Source organism: Pleurodeles waltl, chromosome 6 (assembly GCF_031143425.1).
Source record: "Pleurodeles waltl isolate 20211129_DDA chromosome 6, aPleWal1.hap1.20221129, whole genome shotgun sequence".
Classification (NCBI taxonomy): domain Eukaryota; kingdom Metazoa; phylum Chordata; class Amphibia; order Caudata; family Salamandridae; genus Pleurodeles; species Pleurodeles waltl.
The window spans coordinates 656,477,512-656,504,411 of NC_090445.1; the positions used below are offsets into that span (position 1 = coordinate 656,477,512).

Sequence of the window (26,900 nt, forward strand, 5' to 3'; positions counted from 1 at the left end):
TGTTTCTGGACCATTGCTTAGTATTTTGTTTCCTTAATATGTGTTTTGTTTTCATTTGAACGGGGGAGGATATATTGTATTTATGACATGTTTTAGAATGTTCAGTTGGACGATTCTATTAGGAATGTATGTGACATGGAGTTCTTTGGTTGTCATTTACGAGTTATGACTGGCACATGGAAGTCACGCCGAGGCAGGCTAAATAAAGCTCTTCTTAATTCTGTCTGGTGTTAGTCTAGTCGACGTTTTTACTATAGTGAACCAGTTTAAGTCAGTTTTGCTGAGGAAAATCTTTCCATAAGCAAAGTAAAAAATGGGGGGGGGGGGAGTTTCACTCTCCCTAACTAGGAAAATCCATGGACCATCGCCATTGAATAACGAATTGAGTCACTCACGAAGAAAGTACTTAGCAACTTCACCAATCCGGGGTAGAAGTGAGGGCTTGTTTATTTTCCTGGTAGTCTTTAGCCCAGTGCCACCCATGATGGCACTGATGAAGCCCATATTCAGGCCATAAGTCATGATTGTCTTTGTGTCTCTGATGTGCTATAGGCAGCTACGCAGGCGCTGTAGGTAATGAGCACGCTCCACCTGCGACAATGTTCTTGAATATTGTGGTCTGATGCGTTTCCCAAGGCAGGAAGGATGCATGTTCTTCTAGTTTTGGTGCCTGCACATGTCATGGAACTACCGAGCAGCAGCAACTTTCATACTGTATGCCGTTGGTGGTGGACTTGATTTTATAGAAGTGTTACTTTGATGCGTTCCTACTGTTTATGGAGTTGTTTACCATGATGTTGACAATGCTGTTGTCAGCAGTTTACGCTTTTTCATCACTGTGCTTGCTTTTAAGCTTTCTGTTCTAACTGCATGTTGCAGCATTCCAATGGGCTTGCTATGTTCTCATTACAACGTGTCTTTGCTATACAATAAACTCATAAAAAGTCGCTGATGAACTTTAGACGAGTTAAGGCACAGTTTCTACGCACATACCTTCAGGAATGCTGTGACTCCCTGAGTAAAGAGGCATAGTTCACACTGGGTAGAGTGGCTGAACGTCAGGGCTCTAAGCGTCCTAGCAGTTGTTTTCCAGCACAGAACCTCTGTAGATACGTGATTCTGTTACTTTGTAAAAGTAATGAATCTGTGTGTCTGTCAGGGCCGTAGAGGGAATTTGGGGGATTTAAGTTAATTGGGAGCTGTTGTGGTCCTTCTCAAGGACTGAGGGGGCCCGCAGAGAGAGAGACTCGCTCTAGTCTCTCCACAGGTCTGTTCGGGAGGGCATTAAGTGGCACGGGTGCACCAGGATTGGTGGACAGGTAAGTGGGGGTGGGTTTAGGGATTAGGTTTAAAAGGGGGTGGAGGGGTGGGGTCGGCCTCTTTCCGGGCTGACCGTAGATAGAGGAAGGCATTGACCACCCACCCACCCTGCAGAGAAAGAAGGCAGTGGGGGAAGGGCTTTTAGTGGAAGGGCGATAGTAATCAGGTCAGGGAAAGGGTTTGACATCAGTTAGGACAGGTGTGGTTCACAAGGTTTGGCAGGAAGTGGGGGAGGGGGGAGAGCCAGATGCGGGCTTGTCCCCCCTTCCAAGGGGAAAAACGAGGTGAAGGATCAGATTGGGGGGTTCGAATGTTTACAAACAAGGAGGGCATGAAAGGAATAGGGGAGTGTCTAGGGGAAGAAATTTGAAGAGAGCCATTGGAAGAGAGTGAAGGGCATAAGGAAGCTTTTAAGCTAAAGTTGGGCAAGAGGGAGTTCATACAGTTCAAAGTTATTGATGTTTATGTCAAATCCTGTCCTAAATAAATGACCTTTTACACTAGACATGAGTGTCACTGTATGTGTGTCCCGAAGGCCATCTCATATCTCCTACTTTCATAACTCTTGTCAGGTACTGATCATTGTAGCTACGAAGCCCTGTTCTGTCTACATAAAGAACTATAATACTAACATCTACAAATATTCAGTAATTGGGGATAAGTGCAAAAAACGTCACTAGGATTTCCGACTAGCTATCGTTTGATTCATGCTCTGTAGTTTTTTGTGCTTCGCCCTAATTTTTCTAATAGAAAGTTTATAATGAAGGCTCTGTATTATTGATTTTTATCACTTAAAGGCTATGGCCCTATTTCTCAGCCTTGGTGCTCTGGGGTCAATGGGTATGCATGTTGAAGGGTACATAGCCTGGTTTCTCAAAGTGCCTGTTGCATCCTTAACTTAATTAGAGGCGATTGCATAACACAACTTCCTATTATGCCGAGATGTGGAGTCAGCTTTGTCACATTACAGGGTCAGTCCATTAGTGGTCTTTAATGTAACACTGATCTAATGTACTTCAGCGAAGGTTATGTAGAAACTCCATGTACAAATCAGAAGAGTCGTTATAATAAATGATGAACTGCAACTACCGTGAGCCTAGATTTACTTAAAAATAAACTGTAAAGCTCTCCAGGCCAGTACTCTGAAGATACATATACCTGTGATGTCGCAATTTAGCTAATGGCCCAAATATTGCATTATAATTTTACCAGCAATGTGTAATCTTTGTTGATGACATCTTAACATTTTCAACAGCTAATACCAAGACATCTTTACTTTCATCTTTGTATTTCCTTCCATTTTGTTCTCAGCGTGTTGAGAAAGTCATGGTTTTTCGAAGGCTGGTTGTTAGAAATGCAGGTTTTAGCTCTGGCCTAGAGGCAGACTTAGCTTTCTCTCCAGACTCATGTAGCAAAACATTACTTTGGGCAGCCCTCTTCATCCATTGGTCTGTTCAAGCTGTGGTTCACATTTTGCTTCTGCACGCCACAGCATACATATTGGCGCAGTGAGTCAGCCCCATCATATTGGTCTACCGTACCTCAGTCTGTTGTAACAGCAACTGAAAGCCAACATTGTGCATATAAGTCATTTTTTCCTGTTATGTGTACCCGTCGTAGCTACAATTGCCTGCCATGAAAAAACTGTACTGATCTATTAAAATTATATGTGTTTTATTTTGCTTAATTAAACATATGTTATTTTTTAAAATGTTTTGTTTTTTGGCATATGCTTGCAATAAACAATCAAAACTAAAAAAAATACCCAACTCACCAGCCTGCCAAGCCTCTAACTATGGGCTTTGCCGATGGTTATTTTGCTCTCTGTGGCGGGGTGTCAGTTATTCTGTGGCACATGTAAACAGATGATCTTTCTGATTACAGGAAGAACAAAAGAGGAGGGCCAGAGAGCTAGCGCTGCTGGAGCTGCGGTCGGAAAGGAACACTCAGAGTTTCTTGGACTTGTGGAATTCCTCAGCTCCTCTGAACATTTCATACCAGTACTTGGTAGGCTTTCCGGCACTCAAGAAAAGTAAGTGTCCTTGAGCGGATGTCTGCAGGTACAGGACGTGCTGTCCTGCTTTTGTTAACATAAAAAACAGAGGTCGCTTATTTTCTATAATTCAAAACATTAATGAAAATGATTGATTGTGACTTATCTAGTCAATTAGTTTTGGTTAAGTAGTTCCTCTGGTGTAGTTCCATTCTTACTAGATCATTAGATTTATTTACTCAGCATGACAATCTCTGAGGTAAATTATACTTAGGGCCACATATACAAATATCAGGTTTTGCGACATTGTAATTTGCGAGTCGCTAAACCTGATGTACAACAGTGTCAATGACACTGTTTGCGATTCCCAATGGGGTCGCAAATGACCAAACTCATAAATATGAGGTAGATTGCAATTTGCGACCCCATTGGGAATGGCCGCCCTCACAGGGATGGTGGCCTGCTGGGGATCAGCAGACCACCATGTCTGTGACTCCTTTTAAATAAAGCAGTTTTTTTAAAATGCAGCCTGTTTCAAAAACAGAAATGAAAAGTTTTCTTTTTATTTTTTCAGAGCAGGCAGTGGTCCATGGGACCACTGCCTGCTCTGAAAAAATATTTTCGCTACCATTCACAAAGGGGAAGGGGCACTCCTTCCTGTTTGTGAATGGGTTAGCACCAGTTTGAAACTGGTGCTAACTGCAATTGTTTTGTGACCGCAACTCACGGTCACAAAACAATCCTACATCGCACTGCAACTCACAATTAGAAAGGGTACGCCCCTTCCTAATTGCAACTTTCAAACCTATTTTGCGATTCAGTAAATAGATTACTGAATTGCAAATTAGGGTCTGTACATGATCTGCAAATCAGGCCGTTTGCGACAAGAAAAATGGTACGTACATCTGGCCCCACGTGCTTTAAACATTTTCTTGTTTGAAACATTTCTTTCAAGCAGGCGTAAGGGGGACGCAACTGCTAGAGGAAAGCAATGCAGCGCACTATGTTGCGTTACTCTGACTCAGGGAGGCATTCCATGGGTGGAGCGTGGGTTCCCATGCATCCACTCATGGGTTTTGGTGCATTCCCAGATTTACAAAAAAACAGGTAAAACTGGAAATGCATCAAAATGCTGTTCCTTCCCAGGAGAGGTGCAACTAGGAGAAATGAGGAGAAACACTTAGAAAGAGGAAAATGCTCCTGAGGATTGCCATCTTGTGTGCCGTGGGGGCCCCAGAGTGGGATGAACGATGTTCACTGGAGCTGGTGAAGTTATGGAGCCCTGACCAAGCTTTGTAGCCTCTGAAAGTGTGAGCACCTTTTGGCAGGGGGCCCTCCTGGTTGGAACAATGCCCTGCGGCTGTGGTGCACCTGCCAACCACTGGTGTGCCCTGTTGTGGGGACAAGAGGTGGCTCAGAGGCCCCCTGAGAGTGTGAAGTATGGCAAACTGGAGGACCATGGTCAGGGATCCGTGTGTGGGTCCCCGGTGCAAGAGCTGCAGTGATCAGATCCTGGTTCTTTGCACAGGGGTGTCATCACACCCGCCTAAACAGTTGGAGTGAAGGGATCCTGCATGCACCACACATGTCAATGCTATATACCGGTGCTAGAGGGAACAGTTGCAGTGTGAATGCACCTACAACAGGTGCGAGGTCCTGATTACGCTGATCCCTGAGCTGCGTGCGCAGGTGAGATGCAGGTGGAGCGGCGTTTGAATGGATGGTGGCACACCTGACCGGTGGCCTTGCCCTCTGCTTTATTTTGCTGACTATGATCGCCTGATTGGAGGGGATACAAGACTGAACGGTACTCAGTTTCTGCTTGGTGACATAGCGACCTTGCTGAGCTACAATAGGAAAGACGGATAAGCACCAGTCACTGCTCACTTTTGGGGCCAAGCGTGCATACAAACCCACACGAGACGGTGGGCGCCACTGGGTCATTGGAAGCCACTTTGCCAGCAATGCAGCACAGTTTGCAATCGATTGATAGCAAAATGGATACATTAGATGTACGCATGGATCAAATGGCGACCAAAATCAATAAACATGGGCAGGGGCGTAGCTTCATAGCGTTGTGGGGTGTTACATCACCCTAGTAAATGTTTTGTGGTAAATAGTTGGGTACAGGGGATTTCAGTCGTCTATGGTAAGCTGTCTGTCGGATTTAAAGAGTAAATGTACACACACAGACAAAAATGCACTCAAACACTCTTTCCCCTTCTCTGTTTGGAAATACTTCAAAAATGTTGGTTATTTCATAGAAAAATGTGTTTTCTCTCACTTAGTACCCCTGCCAGTCGTATTCCTCTCCTTTTCCACTACCCCTTAAGCTCCTCTCATGCACCCTGCTTGTCATATCATGTATTTTAACATTATGGGCCTAATTACAAGCCTCCTGGTCTTCAGACCGCCAGGACGGCCCTCAAAGCAGTGGTCTGACCACTTTGGCGGTGGTCAGACCACCACATTATGACTGTGGCGGTTCGGCTGGAGGGACTGGCGGTGCTGGCGGTCCTAATCCACCAGGGCAGGGCTGCATGCAGTGCCGGCCTGGGGATTACAACCCCCTTGCACTGCCGATGCTTTATGCACTGCAACATTCCCGCCGGCTCATAATTGACCAATCAATGTTGTGGGCTGTTCCCCGCTGAGTGTTTCCACCCACTGACCCAGTGAGGAACTGGTAATGGGGCCTGCAGGAAGGCAGCTACACAGGCGGCAACCTGCCCATGGCAGTTTGGCTGGCAGCCTTTTCGTAATGACCCACTATGTCTCAGTGTGATTGTTGGTAAATCTGAAGTTGACACCCCCCCCAGTCTTACTGACCAAGCTATGCCCCTGGACATGGAACATTCATTGTGGAGGCAGAACAACAAATACCCAAAACTGAGGATACACTACTGAACACAAGGGAAAAATGTCTGAATATGGAAATGGTGATCGCCATCATTCAAGAGAAAAGTGAAGAACTTGAAACCAGATCCCGCAAAAGAATATTCGCATCTTTGGAATTCCAGAAACTTCTAATATGGGGAAAATGGGAATGTTTATTGAGCAACTACTGCAAGAAGTATTTGACGCTGAACATTTTTCCAATATGCTGATCGTCGAAAGGGCCCATAGATCGTTATTAGCAAGACCTTCCCCGAAGGGTCACCACCCAGACCTTTAATTGCAGGGTTGTTTAACTACAGAGACGGGGATGTGATGCTAAGACTTTCAAGACAGCGCACGACAGTTCAATATCAAGGTAGTGAAATTGCTGTCTACCCAGATTTCACCACAGCAGTACAGGCGGACAGAAAGGAGTTTGCACCAGTGAAAAATAAACAGCAGCAGGCAGAAGTGGAATATGCCATGCTGTATCCAGTTCAGCTTCAGGTGCAGGCCGGCCACAAATAAAGCTGATTAGTGGACGGCTGGTTACCATAGAACAGGATGGTGGGGCCTCTTTGTGTCCCAGACTTCGCCATGCCCTGGAGTGGATAGCCTATCTTTGACATCAATATGCATGCCACACCTTCTCTTGTTTGATCTGAGTGGTTGGGTACTTTTTGGGTATGCTGACAGCCATGTTGGCTTGGCCACCTCCAATTATCTGGAAGATGGCCCTCTATCTCACCCTGGAGGGAATACCGCGAATGTCACAGAAGGCACATGTTGAATTGTAGAGTCAAGCTCAGTGTTATGGTATTTGGTTATAAATGTGTTGTTATGGTTAAATCGGAGGGAATGTGTCTTTAGCCAGTTTGGGTCGCTGAGGTGGGTGGAGGATGGACTGTGTAAGGGGGAATGTTCTGCCCATCCAGTAGGTGTTTTGCATATATTGGCTAGTATTGTCTGACTTTATTCCGATACTCAGTGGATGGTAGCCTGTAGAAATTATTCCTAACAGGATTTCTAATGTAGCTTCTCTCCACTTCATGTCATGGATTGTAAAGGGGCTAAATAATCCAAAATAAATCAGACAGGTGCTCGCCTGTCTCAATAGGCATCATGTGCAGGTAGCTTATTTACAAGAGGTGCACCTTCCTCAGCATGCTGCGGCTCAGGTGGGTGTGAGGTGGATGGGTTTCCGCATGGCATCATCATATTCTACCTATGCTCGAGTGGTAATTATATCAATCAAAAAGGGGGTGCAATCTGAGTTGATGCCTTCCGAGACAGATGATCAAGGCCGCTATGTACTGGTACAGGGTAGGCTCTGTGTACCATGGTCACTATGCTCAATACATATGGCCTTAAAGTTGACGACCCAGAGTTTGTGTTGAATCTCTGTAACCTGCTGCATGTGCTGCCAGCTATGCCATTGTTGTGGGGAGGGGGGATTAGATAGATCCGAGACTTCAGTGGGGGAGGGACAGGACAAACGAGCTGCCAAAATTATCCATGAATATACGGTGGAGTATGGGGCCATAGGTGTGAGGCGCTGTGACCCGAGTGTGGGGGTGGGTACTTATGTGTCCTCAGTGCATGGTTGATGGTCCTGGCTGCATTACTGGGTACTTACCAGGGACTAGCATGGATGGGTGGGAGAGGTACGCCATCTTCCCCGCATTTTATGAGATCATGCCCTGGTTTATCTTGTTCCACACATTCCGAATTATATACACCAGCAATATTGCTGGAGATTGCCTCATGCAGCTTTACTCGACTAGTTCAGGGAGACAGTTAGGGGGGGCCATAGCAGAGTACTTCCTCCTGAATAAAGACTTGGAAGTGTAGGTGTTCTCTGGGAAGCGTTTAAAGTCACTTTAAGAGGGGTATGCACATGAGCACAAGTAGGTATACTGAAGGACCTTCAATCAAGGCTGTCCACTATTGAAGACACATTGCAGGGGCTGGAACATGACTATGTCACCAAACCATTTACCCTGGTACTTATCCAGGAAAGGATAACTTAATATAATGAAACAGCTGAAAGTGAGATTCGTTATCTTTCCAGGAGCCATGTGGCACGCGCCCTATGGTGAGGGAAGTAGGCCTGGGAGCACATTGGTGAACAAACTCAGGAGCTCTCATGATTATTATGAAAAGGTAATGTACGTATAATGCCAAGGAAGCTATAGCACGTACCATAAAACCACACTATTCTTTCACATTTACACCAGAAATCCTCGTACAATCCCTGGCTAAAGTAAATGTTATGCTAACTAACAATCTAATTCTCTCTGTTAATAAAATCGAATCCCACATATGTGGGTGAAGGTAAGTCTGCAGCAGCCCTGTTTGTAGAGTGTTTGCATCACATGTTTCCTACAAGTGGCATGCACATCGTACAGCACTGGGGAGCCCAGCACAGATCACAGATATATTTCTGAAAAGTATACATTCTATGGGATACCTCGAGGGATCATCTGTGGGGTCATGAGCTAGTTACAAACCCAGATAGCTGTTGGAGCTGTTGCATACTCCATAAAACATATGACATTTCCATATTTAGAGCCAAAGTCTTCTGAAATCATTGACTATCAACACGTGTAATTCTATCTATTTGTATTCCTGTTTATCAATTGACATGATTGCATGCTCTGACGTGGAATAGTACGACCTGCTTTCCTTTACATAGAGCACACTGACATGTCCCTATGAAGCAGTGGGAGCAGCTGCGTAGTCATTATGAACCTTTGCATCTAAAGTCTTGTATGAGTTCAGTTAAGTTCATTTCTAACAGCAAATCACGTGCACATCTACATTCCCACTATTCTGTTCGTCGATAAAGTGTGGATTAACAGAGGGCAAAAAAGAGAAGGGCAATCATTGTATAGAAAAAGTTGCATGTTTATCCTGTTTTGATTAACTTGCCAAAATAACTTGTTAGTTATCCCTGAATTGTGTAGATTGCTATACTAGAATCTGTTGAATGTTACTTTGTTTAGAAAAGTGACCCAGTGCTCAGCCAGATTGTTATTTTCTACACTCCTCATAACTATGTATTTTTATTAATTTAAACGAAAAATAACATTGTCGTTCTTATCGCCCTTTCAGCAAAACATTTTGTTTTTAATTGTTAATGGTACTTGTGTGATTTCTAATTTGATTACTTTCATCTGTAAAAAGCCTTCCCTCCGTTCACTGGTGAGAGGAGTAAAGATGGAGAATTGGGCAGGCAGGTGAGCTGATGGCCAAAAAGGCAGATGTACAGATGATATGACAGGCTAGGCAAATAATAAAACACATCTGCGAATGTCAGGGAAATGTCTTTTTGACAAGCAGGAAGATAGAAGGGTTGGGGGGGAGGGGCAGGAGTACAGAAGGAAGACTGACATTTAGCGAGAGGGGCCGATAGAGACATTAGTGGAATGGTGTGTACATGAATGCATGGATGACTTGTCTGAAAAACAGGACAATGGAAAAGGAAATAAAAAACTGACAGATAAATAGGCAGAAAGATTGACTGATGGCCAAATGAATGAGGGATGAATAGGCATGGGAGAAGATCAAAGAGCAGCTAGATAAGAAGGGATATGTGCATAGGCGAGGAAAGTCTGGCGGATGGCAGAACAAGGAGAGAAGTGAACAGAGGAAGACAAGGAGGCAGACAGATAATGGACTCCTACATTCGATGGAAGGGGGAAGTGAGAGATAAAACAGAGACAAACTACAGGGAGAGATATGAAGAAAATTAAAGCTGTTCCAAGAAAGACAGTAAGAACCAGAGACAGCAAGAGAGCAAGAGACACAGGAGGGAGTTTCTAAAGCGGACAAAAATTAGCTATTTTAATGAATAGATAGGTAAATAATTTAATTTCTGAGGCAGTCTCTGATGGTAAAAAAGTACAAGTTGTTCATCTTCACAAGCAGATCAGTGGGAGATACGAGAGCAAGAATGATCACATGAAAGTATGGTCATTTACTCTACATATTCTTTATGTTTTTGTACACTCCCCTGCAGCACACAGAGTCTGATATAGGTTCTGTCCTTGCAAGAAGTATAAAATGACAGCACTTAAAATAAAATAAAGTTTTTTCAACATATGTTTACATGTATTAATGTAGGTGCAAAATCAGTGGCTATTAGTTTATGAATGTTAAATCTGCATCTTATAGCTTGCCTGTGTTTACGTCCACTGATGTTAATAGTGGTAATGGGTGTTATACAATTTCCCTCTACCTTCTGAATCTGTGATGTCTATTTATGTCCGTTAACCGGAAGCTAAAATTAATCTCTGGGTCTGCAAATCTGCTCCCAGGACTTGTGGCACCAGATTCTTGCTACGACCCCTTTAATAATACTTAATCAATTAAATGACCTCTGAATCGTTTGTAGATTTCGCAGAAGTGTTGCATTTGCTCAGGAGATACTAAGCCAATATTTCTGTCTTTCTTATTTCAAGAATACCTCACAGTTGGGCTGTGCTCCGTCAAAAGAAAAAAGGGAACTTACCTCCTCGAAACCCTGAAATCCATCTTCAAGCAGTCCACCAATGAGGAGCTTAAGGACATGGTGGTGGTGGTGCACCTGGCCGACTTTGACATGGACTGGAACTCCCAAATGGCAGAAGAGATTGGCAACAAGTTCACACACCACATCATGGCTGGCCACCTGCTGGTGATCCATGCACCACAAGAGTATTACCCTACACTGGAAGGACTAAAACGCAACTACAATGACCCTGAGGACAGAGTGAAGTTCAGGTCCAAGCAGAACATGGACTATGCATTTCTGATGCACTTCTGCAAAAATCTGTCAACTTATTACCTCATGATAGAAGATGACGTTCAGTGCTCCAAGTCCTTCTCTTCAGCCATCAAGAAAGTGGTTACATCCCGTGGGAGCACCTACTGGGTGACTTTGGAATTCTCCAAACTAGGCTACATCGGCAAGCTCTACCAATCCAGTGACCTGCAAAGGCTTGCCCAATTCCTCTGGATGTTTTACCAGGAGATGCCTTGTGATTGGCTGTTGACACATTTTCGTATGCTTCTCACCCAAAAAGATGTTATTCGATTCAAACCATCACTGTTCCAGCACATAGGCCTTTATTCTTCCTTCCAGGGAACAGCCAATCGATTAAAAGATGAAGACTTTGAAGAGGACCCATTTGACATTCCTGACAACCCTCCTGGCAATGTGTTCACAAGTATCCAAGTTTTTGAAAACTATCTCCCCATCCAGGCATACAGTAATGTGGACGAGTACTTCTGGGGAAAGTCTCCATCTGCCGGGAGTTACTTCACTATTGTGTTCCACAGACCAGTCTATATCTCCAGGATCCAGGTTCAGACCGGTTCAGCTGAAAGGTTGACTGATTATCTGCATGGAGGGTGGCTGGAGTTTGGGAAGGGCCTAGAAAAGAGTGGCAAGGGCTGTACCAACTTCTTGCCAATTGGCAATTTTCAGGAAGGGCAGTTTGATAAGAAGGGTCTAGAGAGCCTCTATGACTTCCCTGTGGAATGTGTGCGAATTGTAGTGAAAGAAACACAGACTGAATGGCTGATCATTAGACATATAAATATCTGGACCAAGCAGAATACATCTTGAAGACTCCAGGATGTTGATCAACATACTCACATGCTTAATCGCAAATCTAGGGTTATTATCCCTCAAAGAGGGAGTGAAAATGAGAATAAAGAATAACAAATGATTGTCATAGCTACGTTGCATAGCTACTTTGAATAGCTACGTTGCATTTATCAGAGGAGAGATAAACATTGATTGACAGCCAGCCTATGTTCTGCAAGAAGTGCTGCTTGCAACATTTGAAACTGGGGATCAAATAGGATTCTGCCAGGATGGACCTGGGGTGGGGCAGTGGTGGCGTGGTCGTTTGGGGTTGGATTGTTAAGTTGATGCTACTGTTATAGGCCACTTAGAGCATGGCATGCATTGAGATGCAGAAAATGGTATGCCATGCATCATAACACAACATTCAGGAGCCAGAAGACAGACCATCAAAATATGGTTGCCTCACATTAATGGATGATCGCCACATCTTGGTTCCATTCCCGATACCAAGGTCATGGACAAGGAGTGTTGGGTACTGGCCTACTATGTTATTACACATACACCAGCACCATCACAAAACTAAATGAGGTTGCACTGCAAAGCGAGGTACAGATGTCAACAATGGAAGGATACAATTAATCCACTAAAAACCCACTCAGGCCAAAATACTCTTTGAGTGGGACAAGTACCCGAATAGGAAAAGAAGCCATCAATTCAGAAGCAGGATACTGAGACAGACATTGAATCAGGAACAAGGGGCAGATAGAAATCCTACTTTAAGTCTCTTGAATGCAATATGTCTGATGCCAACTTGCAGCAAAAGCTGTCTGTAGGCAAGACCTAAAAATGAAGAATAACTCTTCTAGTCTTATTAAATGTTGCTTGTGTACCGAAGTTACTCCCAAACTTCATGAAGCCATGTCGTGCAGATGATGAAAGCAAACAAAACATAATTTTACTGTACTTCATAGGTACTACAATGTTTTTATTATTGATCTCAAAAATGCTTTTACTGTTATAGAAGAACCTTCATTTTTTCCGAACCATGTATAGTTTATGTGAAATAACAAATGCATTCTGTCGTCATTGATGCATCTTTAGAATGGATTAGCTAATGATCATTTTATTTAAATGTTACACTTTGTTTTTTATGAACGGGACTGTAGAAGAAACAAAAGGCGGAATCAGTTATTTTTTTAAAGCATAGCTCGGAGCATGGTCGTGCTGTTGATATGTTGCCCTTGCAAAGAGCTCTTAACACCCAGCCCAATTCGTACTGTGCTGAACACCTTGGAATTCCCCCACTGAGTCAGAAATAGTTTCCTGCAGAAGAATGCCTTCTACGTCCGGGAACCAGGCCAACGCAAGGTTTACTGGGCCCATGAGAGGAGTTCTAGAAAGTAAAACCTGACTTACTCAATGAATCATCTCAGACGTCTTTAAATTGCCATCCTGTGGTGCTTCTCGCAATGGTGGAGAGAGCAGATGGGGCTGGGGAGGTAGTAGGCTCTGAGCAACTAATAACCTTTCATCTTTCCCTTCCTAATTATTATTCTGACCTGAGCCCTCCCTTTCCCCCAAACATCTATGCCTCACTATGACTTTCTCTGAGCCCTGGATGGCAGTGGTGTAGCGTGGGTTGTCAGCACCCGGGGCAAGGCAAGTCATTTGCGCCCCCTAACCCGTGGATTTTAGCACTCGCGAGTGCGAGCGCGCCCCCCCCCCCCCCCCAGATGTTGCGCCCGGTGCGGCCGGCCCCCCCTGCACCACCCACGCTACGCCACTGCTGGATGGGAAAGACACATCTAGTCAACCTCAAAACCACACTCTTTGATGCCGAATTCACATAATGTTCTCAAATGTACCGTCTGCTGTCTTTATTTACCATCTGTAGAAGGACTCAGGCACTCTCACTAAATTGACATTGCTTAAGAATCCTCTCCCTGATGCAGTGCTTCCGATTTCATCTTCTGCTACAGTATTCACTGCATCAAAATTCATCATTTTTTGTAAAAAAAAACTGTTCTAACATTTTCCAACATTACAGCACTCTTACGCACAGCGCACTTCTCAAGTGTATGTATTATTCACATTCACAGAACAGAAAATCTTAGTCACTGTCTTGTCGCAGACTCGGAATGATGACGTCCCCAACTGTTAATTATGATGAAAAGGGGATATATGCCATGACATTCACGAGTTGGAGACGGCTAAAAGGCCCTGTGCCTTTTAACACATATCTGTGGTTTTGCTGGCAGATAAGAGTGCCTCTCACAGTTCGGCGCCTTTCTGAACTGTGTTCTCATCTCACCAACCAGTTCAAGATGAAGGCAAATCTTGGGTTAGCCATTACGATTATATGGGGCCCCAAAAGATCTTAGGTCTCTGAGCTTGTGAGAGAGTAGTATGATAGGGTTCCAGCTTTTCCCTGCAGAAGACTAATTTGTCTATCTGTGTTGTGCAGCCGGGGCACAATCCTTTCCCGTTGTACAAGCCACCCGCCTCTGCCAATGGTGAATCCACCAAAGTGAATTGGCAATAGTACACCTCAATAAGGCCATCTTCAGAGATGGCATCATAACCTTCCCTGTCATGACAGTGAGAGTGCGGAACACCTCCATCCAGTAGCTACCAATCTGGGGGCAAAGCCAAGCGAGCTGGATAAAATAGCATATGGGTACCTCGAGTCCACACTTAGTTTAGTCTTACACAGCTTAATGGGCTGTGGTACATTTGGTATAACAACTTGAAGTCTATTACTATTAGGCGACCATTAGGAAATAGGATGCCAATTTGACCACTACAGTATATCCATTCATATCCAGAAAACCTTTCCATGTCGCGGTTAGCCTTCCATTTGGCTCTAGTGTCAGGGGCCACACCAGGGCCTCGGTTTGCTTTGTGGAAGGTTTGCTTTGTGGAATATAGCTTAGTAACTAGATGTTTGTTGGATTCCAATGAATTATTCACCATCTGTTGTCCTCTGGCATTCCAAAACGTGAGCATTCAGAAAAATATCTCTGACCCTCTGGATCCCCCATTTATGCAGCTTTTGTAAGGTTGAATTAACCCATTCGCTGCCAGGCCTTTTACCCCTCAGGTGGCAAGCCTTTTTTTTGCTAATTGGGGCAGTTCACGCTTAGGCCCGCATAACGTTTTGTCCACCTAAGCTACCCATGCCAAATTTGCGTCTTTTTTCCCAACATCCTAGGGATTCTAGAGGTACCTAGAGTTTGTGGGTTCCCCTGGAGGAGACCAAGAAATTAGCCAAAATACAGAGAAAATTTCGGTTTTTAAAAATAAAATGGGGAAAAAGGGCTGCAGAAGAAGGCTTGTGATTTTTCCCCTGAAAATGGCATCAACAAAGGGTTTCTGGTACTAAAATCACCATCTTCCCAGGTTTCTGAAACAGGCAGACTTGAATCAGAAAACCAAATTAATTTTTCAACACAATTTTGGCATTTTACTTGGACATAACCCATTTTTACTATTTTTTGTGCTTTTTGTCTCCTTCCACTTAGTGACAGAAATGGGTGTGAAACCAATGCTGGATCCTGGACTTCTAAACATTTCTGAAAAGCAGATAAAATTCTTAATTGAGCAAGGGGTCATTTGTGTAGATCCTATACGGTTTTCCTACAGAAAATAACAGCTGAAATAAAAAAATATTGAAATTGAGGTGAAAAAAACTGCCATTTTTCTCCACGTTTTACTCTGTAACTTTTTCCTGCGATGCCAGAAGCAATATACCGTTACGTCTGCTGGACTTTTCTGGTTGTGAGGATATATAGGACTTGTAGGTTCATCAAGAACCCTAGGTACCCAGAGCCATAGCTGCACCTTGCAATGGGTTTTCATTGTATACCGGGTACACAGCAATTCATTTGGTGAAATATAAAGAGTGAAAAATATGTATCAAGGAAACCTATGTATTTCCAATATGGGCACAAGATATGGTATTGAGAAGCAGTGGTTATTTGCACATCACTGAATTCTGTGGTCCCCATACTAGCATGAAATTACAGGGCATTTCTCAAATAGACGTGTTTTTTACTTACTGTCTTACATTTGGAAGGAAAAAATGTAGGGAAAGACAAGGGGCAATAACACTTGTTCTGCTATTCTGTGTTCCCCCAAGTCTACAGATAACAATGGTACCTCACTTGTGTGGGTAGGCCCAGTGCCCGCGACAGGAAACTCAACATGGACACATCACATTTTTACTTTGAAATCTGACGTGTGATTTTTCAAAGTGCCTAGCTGTGGATTTTGGCCTCTAGCTCAGCCGGCATGTAGGGAAACCTACCAAACCTGTGCATATTTTTAAACTAGACACCTGGGGGAATCCAGGATGTGGTGACTTGTGGTTCCCTCACCAGGTTCTGTTACCCAGAATCCTTTGCAATCCTCAAAATTTGGCAAAAAAATCTATTTTTCCCAACATTTCAGTGATAGAAAGTTCTGAAATCTGGGAGGGGCCACAAATTTCCATTCACCCAGCATTCCCCAAGTCTCCCGATACAAATGGTACTTCATTTGTGTGGGTAGGCCTAGTGCCCGTGACAGCAAAATGTGATAATGGGAAGCAGTGGGGGCCCGCCTGCTTCTCTCATCAGTACAGACGTGTTGCAGACCTCACTTGTTTCTCAGCTACATGCATGAGTATCTCATGCAGTCCAGGTAGAGTCCTTTGCATCGAATTGTAGTTCTTAATTATTTTGGAACAAACATGACTACAAGCCTTAGAAAGTAAAACACGAACCTTCAGAGTTCTGTGCGGTGATAGTTTGATGATGGAGCATGTGAAGCCCCTGGTGGGATGGCGGTTTCCAATCCCAGTATTGAAACATAAGCGAAAGGGAAACTGGTTGTGACTCATGCAGGCATCTTCCCTTTATTTAGAATCTCACAAAAAAGTCTGTCTGTTGAGCCTGCTCTCCGTTAGAATGGCATTGGTGTTCCTATCACGATTTAATTTCACTGTAAGGTCATCATTCACTATGCTTTAAAAGTTATGTCATTTATTTATATATAATCAAAAATATTTTTAAAATGCATCATTCTTTTCATGTTTTGTAAACAATTTCTTGGGCGGAGAAACCCCCCAAACCAGGCCGGGCTAGTTTGCTGCTCTTGAGTGCTAGGCGCAGTATGAAGGATGGTCTGATAACATTTGCCGGGGCTGCTTTAAATTCCTATTCTCGCCCTGATGAGCTGGCTGCAGAATTAACACCCGACTGCAAAAGTCACCTCCATCTGACAATCCTTGCTACACAATTCATCCACTGCTGGAGAAATCACTCCAGCTCCCGAATTCACCTTTGGACAAAGAACGCACCTGCAGCTTCAGTTTCCACTGTCTGCTAAATAATCCACTCAACTCAGATTATTTCCTTTTCTTGATGGCACACCTTTCTTCCATAGAATGCACACACTGCTGCAGAAAATACATTTAAAGATAGTTTTGGAAGGTTTTGGCGTTTATTAAGTTAAACTCAATGCCACGACTTTATGAGTGTTAATAAACAAAGGCACCTCCAGACTGGCAAATGACCGGAGTTGGCAAAAAGTACTGGTCCCCTGAAGTAAGTGCCGGTGGGGCCGACCGGCAACCATAAGCACAAAAAATTACTGTGCTTAACCATTGTCATGCAATTTTTTTTTTACAGAGTAAACATTCGCTGTAAGCAGTAGGTTACTTCAGAGGTGGCAGTGTAGGCTGTGCAAGTGATTTTGAGGCGAGGTTGAATATGTTCTTGGATAGAAATGGCATTGATGGGTACCAATAAATTGTCTCCCCAAGCCTTTACCTCATATCTGCTGTCAGCTACCCTATCTACAGAAAGATCATGCTCATGGTTTGGATTTTGGATTATATAATGTATTTAAATGAACTTTATATTTTGGTGATTGTAGACGAAAGATGAAAGTAAAAGCAACAGATTGCACTATAGAATGAAACTAATTCTGATTTTCTCAGCTCCTTAAAAATTTATATCTATATCCAAGATGAGTGGCACTTGAGCAGTAACATGTCAGTAATGAGGAGAGAAAGAATCAGAAGGAAACAAACCAGCATTAATACATAAATGAAATGTACCTTTGAGGGGGAAGCCCAAATGCAGTTGTCTTTTAATGGGCGTGCCTTCTAGCGAATAATATATGTTTTTCATAACCTTATTCATGTCAGTCACAGAATTATAGAAAGACTCCAACAGACACCAAGGAGTAATCCTAATGTAGAAGCAAAGATAGAGTTGAAATCTTAGTAGCGTTTATCGCGTTCCAGCAGACCACTATTGGGCAAGTTAAGATATTCTGGCCACCACTCCATATTTACCTGCAATACCTTTGTTCTTACTGAACAATGCCTGTGTTTTGTGGAATTCTTTCCCCTATTGTCCTTTATTTTCCATAGGCCACGTTTAAGTTACATATGTGCATTAGTATTAGTCATTCCATATTTGAATTTATATATGTGTATTAACAATTGAAACAAAATCATTATGATGTGATGTTTTCTAGTTTCATTTTCTGGCTTACACTAAACTTGGCCTCAGTTAGGCCTCAACTCTATTCTTGATGAAATGGCTAACATATTATGATGCCCATTGTGTTTTTATATTTTTGCTTGACACCAGACATAGCAAGATGTGCACTGTTTTTTTGTGACATATTGTTCTTGAAGAACTCACTGGAGAAAGCCTTCTGACTATTTTCAAGGCACTTCTGCTAACACACTGCATTGCATTTATTCATGAATGTTTTCTGTCGTTAATGTAACTATTTTATTCTAAAGCCTCTGCGTGACGTTAGGTCTGAAGGGAAGAATCCATATTTACGTAGTGGGTTAGTGCTAAGATGGTAGGGTTATATGATGTTTTTGAAATACGAAATGTGAATTGCTACAAACTATGCTCACATTATGCTAACTTTGCAATTTCCATGATTACCTAGTCTGAAATGGCTATATAAAACCTTGAATTTTGGGCCATTGTTTTTTTTTAACTTGAAAAAGAAACTCACACTCATACATTTGACATACTGCTCTGTCATGTCGATGGAGCCATGTGTCAAATTAAAAAAAAGCATTGAGGAACCGCCATCATTGTGGTTCCTACCAATGCTTCAGAAATGACTAGAGCCTTGGCTGTCATTTCTAAATTTGGCAGGCTGTTTATACTTTTTCAGTAATTTACTTGTCGCCCTGACTGAGTAAAGTCTGTGCACCAAAGAACAAACCACCACCTTAGTTTGTTTACCTGATATTTTGCTCATCATTGCATTATTTTTATAATTGGAAGCTTTCATGGCAGGTGACTTCTACGTACTCAAAATGATTCAATGAGATTGCTGCTGTAATTGCATCTTCTATTTTCCTGTTTTGCACTTTAAAATTGTAATAAACCTTAATGGTTTTCCTAAATTTCTGATCCTGAAATCCTTTTTTTCATTTAGACTGTTCTTACTGACTGTCTTTTGAAATGCTGTTTTGAATCTTGTCTCCAGGGACACATAACCTCATAGTTATAGAGTTCAACACTGACCCGCACAAATTTGTATGCACCACTATTAAGCCTAAGTCTAAGTGTAACACGCCCATGTTATCCTTGAAACCTTTCATGTAGTGGTTTCTAGGGACCTTTTAAAAATTTGGGAGAACAGTAAAAATCATTATGCAGAGAATCTTACCACAGAACAGAGGGAGGCTTTGAATTCCCTGGTGCAGGACCCGAATATTGTCATTAAACCTTCTAATAAATGGGGCAATATTGTGTTGTGGGATGTTCAACGTTAAATGCTTGAGGCAGAGAGACAACTTCTGTGGTCAGGGTATTATGAGCTTACCACCCTTGAGGCTTTCAAACAGGCCTTTTTTGACTCCTTACTAGTTGAATGGAAAGAGAAACATTGTTTCATAAGGAAACAGCTGGCAATAGTATTCTTCAAGCTCGCAGCCACCATCCTGATAGATTGAAATGACGCATCCCCTATGAGGAATTTCTGAGGGCCAAAAGGAATTGCAGTGAGACACAGTCATATCAAGATGAACAGGCTAGGATTTGTGGGCATTTTATAGTGAGAGGCTATCCCCACCAAGTCCTAGAAGCTGTTAAAGAGAAAGCTGCTTCACATTCTAGGGATGCCGTCCTGGTAAAGAAAGGTCAGTCACAAGGAGATGCTCAACCTGTTAGATTGATTACCACTTTTAATGCTGAATCACCTCAGGTCAGAAATATGATCTCTAGACATTGGCACTTGGTTAGATCAGATCCCGTAATAGGTCAGGTAATGCCAAGTCACCCTCCAGTGACTTACAAGAAGCCTAGGTCTGTTAGTGACATTTTGGTTCACAGTTATTTGAATACACATTTGAAGCGAGGGGGGTGGTTGAGTGAACAGTATGCTTTCTATAAGTGCGAGAAATGTAAAGCTTGTAAAGAAAGTAAACATATCAAAACCTAACTTTTGCCAACAGGCAGACATGGGCAGATTAACAAATTCATTGTGTGCAGTAGTGATTACTGTATATATGTGCTGGTCTGTCCCTGTGGTTTGTTGTACATAGGGAGCACCATTTTCCGTGTGAGGAAGAGGATTCTTGAGCACCTTTGTGCGATTAGGAACTGTGATCAGTCTTACCTGGTGGCTAGACACTGAGCCAAGGAACATTCTCGAAACCCAGACGTCCTCTCTTTCTTTGCAATTGACACAGTACTCATACCTCACAAGGAGGTGACAGAGAGAAGAGGTTATGGACTCTGGAATCGGAATATATAATTTGTCTAAATACTAAGCAGCCGGGAGGGCTGAACCTGGACGAAAAGCTTCATGTACATATTGGTCAATGAGATGACATAAGCTAAAGACTGCCAATTTTGAAATAGTTTTGAATATGTGCATCTTCTCGCAGTTCCATGTTTTTTGTTTCTTGCTTTAGTTGTTTTGCCCTTGTTGACTACTGATAAAGAGGTATATATATATATATGTATATATATAAAGTGCACGTTAAATCTAAAAAGCAAGAGCATACCGGGACTCCTTAGCAAGCAGTATGAAATAAACAATGATGACCCAAATTGCTGAGACACACATGTTAGCATTGGTCCAAGCAATATATATATGTCCAATTATTAAGTCTTACTTTTGTTTATAACCTTGACTCGGTTTAAATATTAAGTTTTTTTTTATTCTTCACTGTGAATGGAGCAGCACTTTTAAGGGTGATAGTGCACATTGATGGTATGTGGCTGTGAGCAAGATCTCTTTGAGATCAAAACGTGTTGCCAATAAAATATAATTGTGGAACTCAACCTTGGATTGCGAGTTTTTTGGGCCTATGATCAGTTTGACACCTCTTGGAATATTTCTAGCAGGGCTGGCACCCGCGACTCACGCCAAACTTGGTCATGGGCGTAACCCGGTTTTCCCGGACTTTGTTGCTTATTTTGCACAACTATTATGCAGATTATCCTAGTAATAGCACACCTACAGTTTTTGGTGTCAGAAGTGGGATAAATAAATAAGAAAATAGATATTTTTTTCAAGATAATCTTTGTCTCTGATCTGGATTTTGTCTCTACTTTCGGAAGTCTATATGTTTGATTGTTTCCAGTATTCTGGTGTTCCTGAGCTGTTTACTAGCGAAGGTATGTGAGTATTGGTAGGGCGGAATGAATGTTAAGTGAATGCAAGTTGGTTTGGCACATTGCTGGTGCATTATGAGATTTGTAGTTCGAGAGCGAGGATTTGACCCAATAATTACATGTGTATCAGATGTTTGGTTGTCTATTGTTAATTTGCAGTGTCTTAGGTGGTTTAATTACCTTACTTTTTTTTTTTTTTTCATATGTGTAAGTTTTGGAACTGGTGTTTGTTGCTGTGTTCAACTTGGTGTTTTGATGAATTGGATTGCATACACTTTGTATGCTCACTGTTGATTAATGTAAACAGATTTGTCTTAGTCCAACAACACAAGATATATTGTGTACTTGTCTGCATTGTACTGTGTTTTGTGATGCACAGCACAAACACACATAATTTTTCATCTTGACTTCTGTATTTAGTTTGTATCTTAGAACTTTTAGGCTCATTATGTTTAACTTAGGTTACTGTTTGTTTATTCTTTGGTGCCCAGGAATAAACATGTTGTTGGGGTGGATGAGAATCTGCCTTAGTGTTAGTTTTGTAATTAACAATTGACACCAAGCTACTTGTTCTGTTTCTATTGATTGCAAGATTGTTTTCATTTACATTTTTGTTTTTCCTTCTCTTATTTAGGTTGAGCAGACAAGGTTTTGCTTGTTTTTATTTTTGTGCGTTTGGTGACAAAGGGGATTGTGTTGGTTGCTATTTATGGAGAATGGAGAAGTTGCCCTCCAAATGGCTGACTAATGCTGAGTATCGCACTGGGACTAGTGAGACGTCATCACAAGTTGCATTGTCATTTGTGAATTGCTGCTATAAGTCGTGCTGTGGTTGATTGACCTTTGTCATAACCACACTGGGATTGTTGATTGTTGTTTTTTTTTTTTGTGAGTGTTTGGGATGCATTTGAGTGAAAATAATGGATACTGTACTGGAAAAGCCTAAAGCTCCTAATGTATCTGTTATGAAAAGTGAGAAGATTCCTTCTGAAGTTTCTCCTGCATACACATTGGTGAGAACACGTGGGATGTTGGCCTGTTCAGACAGAGGAGAGAGATACATGAGCATTTTTCCATTACACTGTTTGCTCCGCAACAGTGTGAACCGGACCAGAGAGTTTCAGTAGCCTGATTTAATTTTATTGGATCATGTTACGCAGGTTATTCCTCCTGCTATGCGGCTCTGATTCCATTTATACTTTTGAGTTCAGGTAGGTTGTTTAACATGAGTCTATTAACTTTTTAGCATAGAGCTACCCCTTGGAGACAGTTGATTGAGGGATTCCCATTCAATTGCTATTGGACTTTGAATCTTTGCAGCACTCCAGCAGGCACATACACCAGCTAGTGAAGGTTGAAGATGAGGGACTTTTGGGTAATGTCCCGGATATCAAGGTTTATGTTAGTTCAAGCAGTGGATAAAAAGTCTCAATGGTACTCATTGAAATTGTTGTGTTTTTCTCTAGTGGTCATAGCAGATATCTACAGTGGAAGAGTGTCTTCCCAGTATTAGGACAGATTAGGACCTATGTGTATGGGATTCAGGTACTGGAGAAAGTTTAGGAGTGGCACCACTGGGGTGATGGACATTGATCGCACAAAACAAGGGAGTATGTGCAGGGTAATGATGGTGGTAGTTAAGGAGTTTATATTTATTGGCAATTGGTACATGTTCTTTTGGTGTTTGGGTAGGTGCACTAAACACTCAAGCAGGTATACATTGAAATGGAAACACGGGCTACATGTGATGAATATTTAGATGATCTATTTGTGTGAGGGTCTATGTTTTGGTAAGCTGTAGCTACAAAGACTCACAGGAGTTCTTGGCTTCAAATTTGTATTTATTATTTCTTAGATCTTTGTGTTGGCTGCCCCCTCTTTCCAGTGATTAGTGTTTTTAATTTACATCTGATGCATCTGTTTGTGCCCTGATGTAGGTGTGTGGTCAGATCACCACCAGACACCAAAATGCACACAGAACGTGTTTCTCAGCCCTAAGTTCACCATACAGAATTGTTGCTGTGCCTAAGTTGATTCTATCATGTTATATCAATTATTTTTTTCATAACCAATCATTGTAACACTCAGACGTCAAATTATTTATCAATGTGTTAAGTATCCACTTTGTCAATATCTATATTATGACACATGCTTTTGCTTTGTATAAAAATTGGGCTCTACTGTATAGGACTGATTGCATTTATCTTTTAATTGGTATGTAGTGGAGTGTGATATGTTGAGTGTGAATCATATGTATTGAGGTTGCGAGTCAGAAATGTTATTTTCTTAATGTTTTTTGAGGGATTGGGTGGCCAGAAATGTGTTAATGTTCAAACCACGTTGAAAAATGTATCAGTAGACTTTGAATAAATAAAAGAAAAAAGTGATATGTTTTGTCATAATAATTTATTTGAATATTAATTAATATTTAGGACTCTTGTACAAGAGCGTACTATTGGAGGTGGGTTGTTCTTGGTTAATTTGGTTCTCCTGCATTCAAAATGATGACAGGCATCAGATTTTATATGTGTTTGTGGTTAAAAGACTGGCATGAGATCATGTCGAGTAACAAGAAAATGCAATTTCCTTTGGAGGGTATTTTTAATACTAGATGGCTTGATTTATTTGCCATACAGTGTGTGAAAGAAAGCCACAACATAGACCTATACAATCTGAAGTATTAAATAACAAGGTTTAATAGCTATAGAAAAGGATAGAGGGAAAGTGAGCCAGAGGTTAGAATCCAAGTTGGCAATGGAGGAAAAGGGATGGAGGGACTTAACGATGCAAACTATGAGGGTATTTCATGTGGTAGGTTAATAAAGTAGACAAAAAAGAAATTGATGATTCTAAAAACAATGATAGAAAAAAAGATGAAAAAATATATTCAGATGATGAGGCTATTTTTCAAATTATCTTTTAAATTCTAGACCTCCTCTTTACACAGATGGTGTACAGTAACAGAGATCACTAAATCCTGATATGAGTATAGATGAATCAGGTATGAGTACACAATAAATAACAGAGATTGGTACTGCAAGTGCTCCGCTCGAGAATGTATTGTCAGCTTTACTTGGTACTAGTGGGATTGCAACTGCTGTTGATATGCTGGTGTCTGTTATTGAAGCTGGAGCAACTACTTGTCCTGAAAAGAGGGAAATTAATATTGCAAATTTAACAAAATATTTTGGGGAAATTTTGCAAGGCACAATTGACACCAAAGATTGCTTGTATATATTTCAGATGAATTGAGATATTTAACTAAAAAAGCAACGAGATATGCATGTGAGACACACAATAGCTTGAAGATTTAGCAGAATAATTTGATGTTGATTTATACAAAAGTAACATTTTGCATAAAAATTTCAAAATGGAATTGAATGAAGCAGAAATAGAAAACATGTGTCTTATAACTCTGCTTGCCCTGCCTGCCTGAAGTGCTATTTAAGTTATATTAGTCTACCGCTGTGCAGGACATGCACAATACAAGGTGGCTCCATAGGGATGAAAGACGCTACACGGCTGGGGTGGGACTTCCTCCCCCAGCCTGCACTGCTGCCCAGACCTTGCCCTGCCTGCCTGATGTGCTATTTAAGCTCTGTTAGTCTACTGCTGTGCGGGACCAGCCCTGACCAAGACCGTCATTGCCTGGAAGAGGCTGGGCCAGGTCACCCCCCTTTTCAAGTAAGTTTTGAGATTTAGTTACAGGGCAGTGTTTAGCTTTGGGTGTGTTGTTTGTTGCAATCTGGAACTTATCTTGGGTGAGTCACACTAGCAGCTATGGGCGAGCAGAAAGCTGCAGATGATCCTTTTTATACTAGTGGCGCAAAAAAATCTAGGAAGCCTCCTAACAAATCCAGTTCTTTGGGATGTAATGAGAAATACTCTAGAAGTCCTAGATAATTTGACCAAAGAAATGGAGGCCATCTTGAGCAACAATGCAACTGTAACCTCTCTCAGTAGCAGCCGTCAAATCAATAAAACACCTGAAAATGTTCAAGAAAAAATCTATGTTGTCTAAGAACCAGAGTAAGACTGGCCCTAAGGAAGTGGTCCAATCAACTAGCGAAACACCACTCCCTGTGACGGTTACAGTCCATGTGAAGGGCCAGTAGCGCTGCAGTGTGTCAATAGAAGTGCTTTCATGAATGAGGAGGTCCCTTGCATTCCCTTAAGCCCTGAGGTTACAAGAGTCCCGAATGTTTTGCGCTGTAATCGCTTCGGGCCTCCTGTGGAGGATGGGTATATCTGTGACATTGTTGCTTCCAGACATAATGGGTTATTTGCTGGTGGTGAGAACTCGGCCATAAAGTACCTGGGACAAGGAAGCTCATTGAGGGCTTCTAACAGCCTTGATCTGCTTTCTGTGCATCAGAAACTGGAAGATGTTAAAAGCCTGTTGCTCTTGTCGCTGGATAAATTAACAGGGGGCCTTGACAATCTTGTAGGTGCAGGTGTAAGTGCTCGAGTGTGGGTGGGTTAGTGACTGCACTAGGGGGTGGGATTACCCGTACTGCTTCATTGGAACCGAGGTTATTGTTTAGCGACCTGCCTCAGGGCCATTTATTGATAATTCTACTCTTTTTACTGAGGGAGTAAGGGGTTCTACTGAGGACAGCAAACAAGAGTTTCAGCCATGATGCAGTGAAGTGTATTTCTAAAGAGAAAGTCCGCTCTGATGAAGTTAAACCTGCCTTTCACCAAAAGGGCCCTCGAGCAGGGGCCTGTAATCAAGAGACTGACGGAGAATGGAAAAGGGTTCAAACAGGGCACTAGTTTACCAGCGGCAGTTGCATGATGCAAGACCATCAGTACCAAAGCAACAGGCATAGGATGAGCGGAGGTTGGGAAGAACTATTTACATGGTTAGGGTGCCAAAGTTGTTGCCAGGGTTTTATGAAAACCAGGGTGCCCTGATAAACAAGGTTATGTTCTGGCTGAGAGTTCAGCGTAATTGTTCCTCTGTTAGTAAAGCAGATATTCCAAAGGCCAAAAGGCACGGTCCGCAAGGGTCATACTACAACTTTAATTCTATTCTCCTTACTGATAAATTGTTAGTGACTAATCTCATTGACTTTGAATTGCACACCTGTTATTTTAGAGACTCTTGAGGTGTGGGTATCAGGTTGAAACTATCCTCGTCGGGCACCACCATACCAATTAACTGTAGGGGGGAAGCAGGTGGACATTTGGCACCAGTCAATCTCATGTCCCTGTACTGGATGGTAATATGTGCTCTCAGTTAAATGAAATTGATTGACTATCTAATGATACTAACATAGTATCTACATAAGAGGGTCTAATAGGTAGAGACAGGCTGTTGGCTGGGCCAGTAGGACTAGGGAAAGGGGGAGAAGGTCAGAGCTGCTTGTGCAGCACTGTGGGTAGTAGAGCTAAGCTATCAATCATTTTTTGGAACCTGGCTGGGTTGAGCAACAAATTAACTGATCCCGAGTGGGCCACATATATCAATCAACACGATATATGT

General features: G+C 42.2%; 1 protein-coding gene across 1 annotated transcript in view; it reads left to right on the forward strand.

Annotated features, from left to right (window-relative positions):
* The window catches only part of LOC138300104 (alpha-1,3-mannosyl-glycoprotein 4-beta-N-acetylglucosaminyltransferase C-like), a 141,726-nt gene extending 117,927 nt beyond the window's left edge, over positions 1-23,799 (forward strand). The window contains exons 2-3 of the mRNA XM_069239013.1: positions 3,205-3,352; positions 10,654-23,799. Of these exons, the coding sequence (XP_069095114.1) occupies positions 3,205-3,352; positions 10,654-11,801 (1,296 nt within the window). The 3' untranslated portion in view covers positions 11,802-23,799. The remainder of the gene's footprint in view (positions 1-3,204; positions 3,353-10,653) is intronic.
* The last annotated feature ends 3,101 nt before the right edge of the window (positions 23,800-26,900 follow it).